Raw genomic sequence first — 12,080 nt, forward strand, 5'->3', positions numbered from 1 at the left:
GACAGCAACTGGTATATTTCAGTTCTGACAAAATATTGTCAGAACTGGAAGGGATCACTGTAAGAAGAAAATGGTGAGCTTCTGAGAGGAACTGACAGTGAGATTAGTATGTAATATTCATTTGTAGCTACATCTTGAGTTTATTTTAAATAATTTTACTCGCTTCAGGTTCCCTTTAAAAAGCTCTTGTAGTGTGAACCAGGTATAAGGCCCAGTGCACACCGAGCAGTTATTGATGCGATCCGCCGGACGCATCTGCCTGTCAAACCGCTCGGTTAATGTATCTCAATGGGATGGTGCACACCGGTGGTTTGAATATTGTAGCACTTCTGCAAACCGCGTGGGTTTGCGGTTTGCAGAAGTGTTTCTGCCTCAATGTAAAGTATAGGAAAAACGCGAGCCGCTCTGAAAAACGCTAGATCAGAGCGGTTTTCCAGGCGTTTTTGTTACAGAAGCTGTTCAGTAACAGCTTTTACTGTAACAATATGTGTAATCTGCTACACAAAAACGCAGCCAAAACCGCTAGGTATGTTTAGAAATCCACTCTAAACATGCCTAGAATCGCTCTGAAATCTGCTCCCAAAACCGCTATCGTTTTGCAGATCTGCTAGAGGTTTTGGTGTGCACTGGGCCTTACTGAGAGTTCAAAATATACCTGATCTCCCCAGAATGCTCTGGGTGGGGGGTGGGTCAGGGGGAGAATTCTGCATAGCTAATTAGCCTAGGCTAAGCATCACAGGGAGGGCGGGACTACATACATGTTTCTGATGCTGAAACCAAGAAAATTACCCTAAAAGTGTGTATCCTGTATAATTTACTGCATTCTGCTATATGTCACTACAGTAATGAATGAAAGACATCAAGGGAAAAAAAGGTGTTCGACAATGAATTGTAGTAACTGGAATAATCTGGGGAATACTTTTCGTGTTAATCTCCTTTCATTTGTAAAATAAAGACGATAGCAGAGTAACCTGAGGCTGCCTGAGGTTTCTGCACAGTTTTTTCTCAGCATACCTCAGGAGATGTGAGCTCAGGTCTCCAGTGCTACACCGTCACTTAAAGTATACCAGCAGTGACAGCGATGCCTGCAGGCTTTCAGGATCCCAGCACTTGTATTATGGTTGTTAGCTACAAAAATATAGAAGATCTGCTTAGACAGCACTAGCGGAATATAAAAACCAGCCGCTTCCTATGCGGATATTCCCAAGAGGCCCGGGAACAACTCTACACCTTCCGACAGAGAGGACAAGGACACAGAGGGTCACTTACTGAGCGCCTTTTTACATCAAAACCATCAACTGGCCTGTCATTCTGGTGGGCCTGTCCATGCAAAGGGTAGACAGGTCCTCTTTAAAGAATAAATGCACTTACAACTATTGAAAACCCTCTGGCTATAAGGGATATGGAGTTGAACTGGATAAGGACCGATCCACGGCAACTGGCATGGACGCGGTGGCAGCCCCAGGACTGTCTAAAGCCGATTGGCGTGCAGTCCTGGGGACATGTTTTGCAGGCAAAACCGCTGTCTAATAACAGTGTACAGCGCTGCGATCTAAGGCAGCACTGTACTGGGGACCGCAGTGTGATTCGAAAAATAAAAAATAGGTTTATTTATTTAAAAAAAAAAGAGATAAATATTTGTATAAAATAAATAAACAACCTGGGAACGATCAGACCCCACCAACAGAAAGCTCTGTTGGTGGGCAGAAAAGGGGAGGGATCACATGTGTTCTGAGTTGTGCTGCCCTGCAGCGAGGCCTTAAAGAGACACTGAAGCGAAAAAAAAATATGATATAGTGAATTGGTTGTGTACTATGAATAATTACTAGAAGATTAGCAGCAAAGAAAATATTCTCATACTTTTTTTTTCAGGTATATAGTGTTTTTTCTAACATTGCATCATTCTAGAATATGTGCAGATTACACAACACTCAGCATTCAAAATGAGTCTTTCAGAGCAGTCTGTGAAGTAATGACCTCTCCTCTGGCAGAGGAAAAGTAAATAGTCCAGGAACAGTTGAGATAATAAAAGTCAGATAACAGCCCTCTCCACGACTAACTTATGCTGGGAATACACGGTTCGTTTTTGCCTTCGTTTAAACCTTCGATTCGTTCGGTAAACGAATCGAGTGTTGAAAACGTATGTGAAAATAGTCATAATCTCATTATAGTTTCGATTAATAGACCCCAAAAACGAACGACTAGTGATCGAACATGTTTGATATTATCTCTCTTTATCCATCTAATCGAGCCATTGGTAGGCTTGATGGCTGTTCAGATCGATTATACATTCGTTTTTGCTAGTCCGTCCCTGTAAAAAGGGATTTTCGTTTCGTTTCTTTGCAGCCTTCGATCATTGGAAAAACGAAACCATCAGAATCGGAAAAAAAAACTAAACCGTGGGTGGTGATATTAACCGTATGACTGATTATTTCGGGATCGAAAAGGACAAAAGGCACAATCGAAACGAAGGTTTAAACGAAGGCAAAAACGAACCGTGTATTCCCAGCACTAGTCGGAGAGCTTAATGGCTTGTTTGCATAGAGATAACAACTGGAGTTTCTCAACTCTTCCTGTACTGGAAACAATTACACTGATGTATCTGATCTTAATGTTTTATTTCTTAGCTGTGCTACACATACAAATCATAATATCATCATTTTTTTTTTCGCTTCAGTGTCTGTTTAAAGCTGTTGTGGCCTATTTTGTAAACAATGGCCTGGTCCTTAGGGGGGTTTAAGCCTACAGTCCTCAAGTGGTTAATCACTGTAGTTACTTAGGTACAGTTTATAAAACAGCCAAAAGATGGCGTTAGATGAAGGTGACCATACACTATACAAATTTTTCTTTAGCTCATTTTATATTCAATCAGTCTTCTTGATTGAGTGTCTTCTACTCACATACAACTTTCAACGTTTCAGAGGAACAAACAAATTTGTTTTCATGTACAAAATATACAATACTGTTTTTTTTATTACATTTTTTGTTAAATGTTATAGTATTGTAACACTTTAAAAGCACATTTCCAAATCCATATGTCACGAGGTGGAGAACTGTTGACCTCACCACTGGGATAGAACCACTCCAGCACAGAGTCTAAGTGACCACGGGTCTTCACCAACACCCCCCTAATGGAGATGCTGGAACACCCCCCTAGCGGGGATGTCGGACTTCGCTGCCTAGTGCCTACCAGGTTGCGCTGGAAGTAGCCCACAGTGATTTGGAGAACAGAAGGACACTACTGGATGGATGATCAGGAGCAGCAGAGCAGGACGTAGTCAGAAACAAGCCAAAGGTCGGGGCCGGCTGAGTTCACGGATGGTCGAGGTCACAAGCCAAAGGTCGAGGCAGGCGGAGTTCGAGGATAACCGGGTACACAAGCCAAAGGGCGGGGCAGGCGGAGATCAAGGATAGTCGGGGTCACAAGCCAAGGGTCAATACAGGAGATCAGATCAGAGGTATAAATGCACTAGTAACACTAGCCAAAACTGCCAGAACAAGCAGCACTGCAGTGAAGGGCAGTGCTGCTTATATACTGTTGGTAATTGAAACTGGCGCCGGAACTAACGCAAGCGCAGTGCACAATGCTGCGCGCGCACTATCCTTTGCGCAAGCGCTGTGCGCAACTTGGTGCGTGCGCGCACACCGCACAACGCTGGGCGCCATGACAGTCTTAGAGGGACTACAAGACCCAGCGTTCTCCCGCGCGCACGTGTAGAGACACCAGCCCGAGAATGCTGCAACCCTCTGACACGGCGAGTATGACACCATAGTTGTCCCAAAGTAAATCATTTATCCACGTTTCACGTTTTAACACATGACTCAACTTACAAACAAATGGTTTTGTGGCCGCAAATCATGCATCAGGCACTACCAACAGTCGTTTACCTTAATAAGGTATGATCATGTAATGCACAGATGAAAATAGAGCAGCTATGAATGCCAGCTTGGCTGAAAAGTATCAGGACATGCCAGTGCTGTTGCCCTACACCCGCCATGGTGACAGCGAAGGGAGTGTACAGACCAGGAGGTCTGATCTGTTACCCTGAGGGTCTTTCCAATACTGGGTCTTTAAAGGATACGCGAGTGACATGTGACATGATGAGATAGACATGTGTGTGTACAGCACACAAATAACTAAGCTGTGTTCCTTTTTTTCTTTCTCTACCTGAAAGAGTTAAACATAAGGTATGTAAGCGGCAGTTCCTGTCTGAGTCAGGACTGGGTCAGACTACAGTGTGACCCTCACTGATAAGAAATTACAACTATAAAACACTTTCCTAGCAGAAAAGAGATCAGGAAAGAGATAAAAAGAGTCAATAGTTCATAGATTTTAACTCTGGCATACTTCATTGAATGTGTCATTGAGCAAAAACAATAAAACAGTAAAAACTTAAAAAGTAAATGTAAAATATACAATAAAACTGTGGAATATCTTAACCTCCCTGATTATTTCTTTATTTTAGTGTCTAAAAGCAGTACGTTTTCACACACTTTAAGACCCAAAAAATCATACCGCTAGATAGATTTGCGGCAGCCCTGTACATTACACCTCTCCAATGGATCCAGCTCGGGATAACCGCTCGTAGCTGAGGATTTCCATCCCGAGCTTGACTCGGGGTTACCGCTAAGGAGGTTAAAAAGTCATTTTTTTAGGAGAAGGAGTATAGATATAATCAGGGCCGGGCCGAGGCAGAGGCTCCAGCCTCAGGGCGCAGTGTAGGAGGGGGCGCACAATTCATTCAGCTGTCATTCCTAATTGTGTTTGAAGCAGAAAGAAATAAGAAAAGGGGATACATAGCAGTGACTGCAAGCCAGATAACTAGATATTAAGGTGTTGGGGAGGTTGTGGGCCCTGTGGCACCTCTTAGTCTAATAGCAATCAGTGTGTGACGGCTGGGGTGGCAGGGATGGAGAGGCGCACTTTGTTGTCTCAGCCTTGGGTGCTGGAGGACCTTGTCCCGGCTCTGGATATAATTGTTTATTTCATTAGTTTCCCGGCTCTGGATATAATTGTTTATTTCATTAGTTTTTCACCTTGGGTGCCCTTTAATGGGATAATGCAGCCCGTGCCATACCCCACCACACCCCTCACCTTGCATAGCGCAAAAAAATCAGCAGCAAAAGATGTTGTTTTATCATTCAAATCACACTGTCCTCTCTATCATCATTATTCTTCCTTCATATTAACATTTAAAAACAGGAATATGTCAATTTAAATGATGCAAATAAAGTTTAGAGTCCATTAAACACATTTTTTTTCTGTAGAAAAATACATATAAATAGATCTGTACATCAGTCCTGAAAGAGGGAGAAATGAGGAAGAAAAAGGGACAGGAATCCCAAAGAGGGACTGTCACTCTGAAAAAGTGACAGTTGGAAGCTATGTAAATTTAACCTCACTTCTGTTTGATTTCAAATAAGGGATTATTATTATATAAATTACATAGCACTTATGAGGGCATTTAAATATATAATGACATCCCAGAGGACACTTGAAAATGGCGGTACTATATAGCACTGTGTGTGTGTGTAAATACGGAGGCGAGCACTATTGAGGGAGAACAGTACTTGAAGACCACGCCCACATTTATTCCCTACAATCACCACCAGGAGCTGAATCTGAACAGAGCGCTAGCTGCCTCAGTCACAGCAGTCTGAGGAAACTACACTTCCCAGAATGCAGAGCGACCACCCCGGAAGTAAGGCGGGGGAAGCAGGGGAGGACACAGAGCAACAGTACAGTTCACTGAGACCTGATACAGGCAGGAGATGAGGGGTTTAGTGCTGTCCAGAAACATCTGTCAGCTGCTCATCAGCCATTCTCATCAGTGCAGCAGGAGAGGTAAGAGGACCTGTCTGTGTCACCAGGCTGGAGGTGACTGTGATATTGAGTCACTGCTGCTGAAACTTTCCAAACTTCCCCCAGACTTCTTCCCTATCACTGATGGTGACATGTGACGCCTGCAGATTATTGCTGTGCTTTTATACAGCTCTGAGGGACTGTACACTAAACAGAGTGATGCCACTGGTCACAGGAGCTCACAATCTAATACCTGCCATAGTCATTGGGCTCATACCCACCAGAAGATCTTCACTATGAATGTTTAACAATGAACGACTGCTAGCCTGAAAGTTCGTTAAATGATGGGTGCTAGTCTACTTTAGGGGACTCAGTAGTTATAGGGACTCCGAGCTCTAAAAAGAAACAAAATTGGTACTCACCAGGGTCTTTCTGCAGCCCACCGTTGGTCGGTAGGTCCCCCGGCGTGGTCCTGGCTCCTCTCCCGGTCCCTCCGCCGCATACCGCACCGCCGACACCTGGGCCGGGTGTCGGGCTCCCACTTCCTGAACGGGGAAGCTCTTCGTCATTACGCCGGCCGCTGCGCCTCATCATGGCGGCCGGCGTTACAGTACTGCGCATGCGTGGTTAAACCTGAAGAAGGCGAAGGCGATTTTGAACTGGAGCAGTTTGTAAGTGCAAATTTACTTTGCGTGTTATATTAATAAAAGGTTTAATGCACCATTGGAGTGCTCCCTCTGCCCTTGCTTTTTTTACATATACCTCTGGTACCACCCAGTACTGGGAGCTAGCACCGGGAGCAACAAAACCATTTTAAAGGGCCACAGTTGCAGCAGACTAGCGCAAGTAAAAATACACACTTTTCTCATGCAGCTAATCTTGTCAGATCTGACAATAATGTCAGAAACATCTGATCTGCTGCATGCTTGTTCAGGGTCTATGGCTAAAAGTATTAGAGGCAGAGGATCAGCAAGACTGCCAGGCCACTGGTATTAGTTAAAATGGAAATATGGCAGCCTCCATATCCCTCTCACTTTAGTTGTCCTTTAAAGTAAACCTGTGAGGAGTCAATGCAGTTACAGGGAATTTGAAACAAGAAAAAAAAACTAATTTCACTTTGAATTCACATCTTTGTAAAGTGAAGGCTCTGGGTACCATATAGACTTCCCAGTCCTCTCTCTGTACCGTTTCTGGTGCTAGTCTACTCTGGGGGACCCAGCAGCAAACCTTATAGGAAAGTTTCAGCTTACGTGGTTGGGTGGACAACACCCTCTCAAACAGTTAGGTTTTGGATAGGTTGAGGTAAGCTACGCCCACACTATTTGGCCAATCACAATGACTCGTGCCTTAAGAGGGTGCTGTGATTGGAGAAAACTGCTCCCTATGAGGTTTCCTGCTGGGTACCCTAAAGTAGACTAGCGTCCTGTTTCCTTTGCCATCCCCTGCCGAAGATTTTTTATTAGCTTGGCTGAATAACTCTTGGGCACTGCTTGTGCAGCCCTTGTAAACCTAGCCTAAAGGTAATGAATGTATGTGTACCTGTAGCATACAAAAAGTTTTGGCTTTAGTAGAATTAAATAATCGATTCGGTACAGAGATCACATTACATAACAAATTGTTTTTTTAAGATTTAACATTTACCGAATAGTCTCTAAGTGGTGTAACTATAGCAACCATGGTGCCGTCCCCCCCCCCCCACACACACACACACACTTCTGCAGAGTAGCACAGTTTACAATTAATATTATTGATTTATAAAACACCAACATATTCCGTGGCACTGAATTTTTACCTGTCCTAGTGCTGTTTCAGGTCTCTTTTGATGTTCCTGACAGCCGCACGCTCTATGCTGCATACCTCTAGCTCCTGAGGCATGTCACGTGATCAGGAGAAGGTAGTATGAACGCACAAAGCATGTAACTGACATGAAGAACAGAAGAGACATTGGCCTCAATTCACTAAGATCATGCTGGAGATAATAAGGCAAGAGATAACTTACCTCCACACAGTGAGAGAGTTATTTTATCTCTTCATTCCTTAAAGAGGAACTGTAACGACAAAACGGCCCCTGGGGGGTACTCACCTCGGGTGGGGGAAGCCTCAGGATCCTAATGAGGCTTCCCACGCCGTCCTGCGTCCCTCGGGGGTCTCGCTGTAGCCCTCCGTACAGCCGTGACGCAATATTTACCTTCCTGGCTCCTGCGCAGGCGCTCTGATGGCTGTCGGCGCCGAAGTAGGCGGAAATACCCGATCGCCGTCGGGTCTGCTCTATTGCGCAGGCGCAAGTTTCCGGCGCCTGCGCAGTAGAGCGGACCCGACGGAGATCGGGTATTTCCGTCTATTTCCGTGCTGAAAGTCGCCACAGCGCCCCCGCTGGAGCCAGCAAAGGTAAATATTGAACTGACAGTCGGCACAGTCGCCGGCTGTTCGGAGGGCTGCGGCGAGACCCCCGTGGGACAGAGGACGGCGTGGGAAGCCTCATTAGGATCCGGAGGCTTCCCCCACCCGAGGTGAGTACCCCCCAGGGGATCTTTTTGTTGTTACAGAGTCTCTTTAAAGGAAAACTTAAGTCAAATAAAAAAAATGACATTTACTCACCTGGGGCATCCCTCAGCACCCCGAAGCTGGATGGTGCCCTCGCAGCCCCGCTCCGATCGTCCTGTCCCCGCCGGCGGCTACTTCCGGTTCGGCGACAGCCGCCGACAGGCTGGGAACGCGGCTGATTTTCCGCGTTCCCAGCCGCTGCTATCACCCTCTATGCTGCTATAGCGTCTATATATACTATATATACGTTCCCAGCCTGTCGGCGGCTGTCGCCGAACCGGAAGTAGCCGCCGGCGGGGACAGGACGATCGGAGCGGGGCTGCGAGGGCACCATCCAGCTTCGGGGTGCTGAGGGATGCCCCAGGTGAGTAAATGTCATTTTTTTTATTTGACTTAAGTTTTCCTTTAAGTTACCTCTTCTGCAGTTAATTTACCTCCTCTGTAGTTAATTTCACACGCAGTTAATAAACAGCCTGTCTTTAAAGGACAACTGTAGTCAGAGGTATATGGAGGCTGCCATATTTATTTCCTTTTAAGCAATACCAGTTGCCTGGCAGCCCTGCTGGTCTGTTAAGCTGCAGTCGTGTCTGAATCACTCCAGAAACAAGTATGCAGCTAATCTGGTCAGATCTGACAAAAATGTCAAACACCTGATCTGCTGCATGCTCGGTCAGGGTCTATGGCTAAAAGCATTAAAGGCAGATGATCAGCAGGATAGCCAGGTAACTAGTATTTCTAAAAAGAAATATGGCAGCCTCCATATAATTCTCACTACAGTTGTACTTTAACTCTGGAGTTATTTTATGGCCTCAATTAACTAAGCTTATCTCCTGTCTTTAATAACGTTTCTAGTGTTATCACCATGGTGATAAGGCATGTAGTATTCAGGAAACATTTTACCTCAGGCAAACCTAAAGTTAACTCTTCTGTCTTTAAGTTAACTCTTCAATCCTTAAAATAACTCCAGAACTGCATATGAAAATAACTACAGCGGAGGTAACTTAAGGACTAAAGAGATAAGATAACTCTCACTGTGAAAACATATCTATACACCTTAATCGATGTGTGGAGGTGAGTTTTCTCTTGCCTTATTATCTCCAGCATGATCTTAGTGAATTTAGGCTAATGTATCGCTGGCGTTACACTGCTCCACTGCGCTACTCTGCTATGTGGGGAGATGGTGTCATGGGGGGGGGGGGGGGGGGGGGGGAGAAGGAGGAGGTGTGTGTATGATCCTCCCATGGGTTGTTGCTGCAACCCACTGTCACCGTTGTGCTCATTTCAACAGTGTGCTGTCTTTCTTATGCTGCTTACAATGATGCATATTTCAAGCTCTCAAGGGCCACATAAAATGACAAGAAGGGCTGCATTCGGCCTGTGGCCTTGAGTTTGACCCCTGTGCTCTAATATTAAAACTGGTCATTTTTCAGGGAGACCCACTATCCTTCTCTCAATAAACAGCACCATAGAAGCATGACTCGCACTGCACAAGAGTGCTGCAATAGTCATTGTGCGTAGTAGATCTGGCTTTTCCAGCACAACTGGTGTGCTGGGGGTTACCGCGGTGACGTTGCCAGACTTGGCTGAGCTCCACAGTCCTTACAACTGGCCTGAAGGGCATAAAGTGAACCTGTAACTTGCTTGGCCAAAATAACGTACAGCAAGAAGCGTAATAAAAAAAAAAAGGGTCCTATAGAGCCTTCCCGCTCCTCTCCTCATTTTCTCTTCCCCCCCCCCCACAGGCTTCTCTGTTTTAAATCCTCTGCTGCAGGAATATTTGGAAGTCTTCGGGAGTCCGAGTGCTCCTGAAGACTTCTGAAGCCCACCCGCAGCAGAAGAGAGCAGTCTCTGGACTCATGGGTCAGAGACTAACGGAGGAGCCTGCGGAGGAACGCACTCTTCTTAGGTGAGTATCTGTTTTTTGTTTTAAATTACGCTTCAGACTCCCTTGAATAAGGAATGCGGCTTGCCGGAGATCCTGCTCATAGGCAGATCTTATCAGGCTTATCTGAGATTTTATTGTGCTATTAGTTTGTTGTGCTATTACTGAATCCATCCTCTCATTTTCAATGCCTGTCTAGTTTGGCTCATTCACAGTATGGTAGAGATGACACTGCGGCTCATCATCTGATTCGCAGAGATAATCACTGGCTTCACCCTGCCCTCCCTGCAAGAGCTCTGTAATGTCAGGTGCAAAGAGAGAGACACCAATAATGTCACAGACTCCTCCCCCAGTCCCTCCCACCCTGCCCTCCCTGCAAGAGCTCTGTAATGTCAGGTGCAAAGAGAGGGCCACCAATAATGTCAGACTCCTCCCCCGTCCCTCCCACCCTGCCCTCCCTGCAAGAGCTCTGTAATGTCAGGTGCAAAGAGAGAGACACCAATAATGTCACAGACTCCTCCCCCAGTCCCTCCCACCCTGCCCTCCCTGCAAGAGCTCTGTAATGTCAGGTGCAAAGAGAGGGCCACCAATAATGTCACAGACTCCTCCCCCGTCCCTCCCACCCTGCCCTCCCTGCAAGAGCTCTGTAATGTCAGGTGCAAAGAGAGGGCCACCAATAATGTCACAGACTCCTCCCCCGTCCCTCCCACTCTGCCCTCTCTGCAAGAGCTCTGTAATGTCAGGTGCAAAGAGAGAGACACCAATAATGTCACAGACTCCTCCCCCTGCCCTCTCTGCAAGAGCTCTGTAATGTCAGGTGCAAAGAGAGAGACACCAATATTGTCACAGACTCCTCCTCAGTCCCTCCCACCCTGCCCTCTCTGCAAGAGCTCTGTAATATCAGGTGCAAAGAGAGAGACACCAATATTGTCACAGACTCCTCCCCCTGCCCTCTCTGCAAGAGCTCTGTAATATCAGGTGCAAAGAGAGACACCAATATTGTCACAGACTCCTCCTCCGTCCCTCCCACCCTGCCCTCTCTGCAAGAGCTCTGTAATGTCAGGTGCAAAGAGAGAGACACCAATATTGTCACAGACTCCTCCCCCCGTCCCTCCCACCCTGCCCTCTCTGCAAGAGCTCTGTAATGTCAGGTGCAAAGAGTGAGACGCCAATATTGTCACAGACTTCTCCCCCTGTCCCTCCCACCCTGCCCTCTCTGCAAGAGCTCTGTAATGTCAGGTGCAAAGAGAGAGCCACCAATAATGTCACAGACTCCTCCCCCTGCCCTACCTGCAAGAGCTCTGTAATATCAGGTGCAAAGAGAGAGCCACCAATAATGTCACAGACTCCTCCCCCAGTCCCTCCCACCCTGCCCTCTCTGCAAGAGCTCTGTAATGTCAGGTGCAAAGAGAGAGCCACCAATAATGTCACAGACTCCTCCCCCTGCCCTACCTGCAAGAGCTCTGTAATATCAGGTGCAAAGAGAGAGCCACCAATAATGTCACAGACTCCTCCCCCAGTCCCTCCCACCCTGCCCTCCCTGCAAGAGCTCTGTAATGTCAGGTGCAAAGAGAGAGCCACAGACTCCTCCCACCCTGCTTCTCACACCTTACCCTCCAACCCTGCCACTCACCGTCCCCCGAGTATGAGAGTCCTCGGAATAGAGACCACTAGATTGGCTATTGGAAAGATCACTAATGACAACAGTGCCAGTAGCCGGAAGGTTTTTATATACTCTCTGACGAAGGACCATTTCCGAAACGGCGCGCTGTCAGGGTATATATCTGACACTATGGGGGTATCACTATGATTGTTTGCATTGGCTACTATCTCATTAATCTCCTTGCTGTA

General features: G+C 46.4%; 1 protein-coding gene across 1 annotated transcript in view; it reads left to right on the plus strand.

Moving 5' to 3' along the window:
• The first annotated feature begins 5,704 nt into the window (after positions 1 to 5,704).
• Positions 5,705 to 12,080, plus strand: part of CCDC90B (coiled-coil domain containing 90B) — a 48,467-nt gene continuing 42,091 nt past the window's right edge. The window contains exon 1 of the mRNA XM_068266702.1: positions 5,705 to 5,845. Coding sequence (XP_068122803.1) covers positions 5,773 to 5,845 — 73 coding nt within the window. The 5' untranslated portion in view covers positions 5,705 to 5,772. The remainder of the gene's footprint in view (positions 5,846 to 12,080) is intronic.

The sequence above is a fragment of the Hyperolius riggenbachi genome, chromosome 2 (genome assembly GCF_040937935.1).
Source record: "Hyperolius riggenbachi isolate aHypRig1 chromosome 2, aHypRig1.pri, whole genome shotgun sequence".
In the NCBI taxonomy this organism is placed as follows: domain Eukaryota; kingdom Metazoa; phylum Chordata; class Amphibia; order Anura; family Hyperoliidae; genus Hyperolius; species Hyperolius riggenbachi.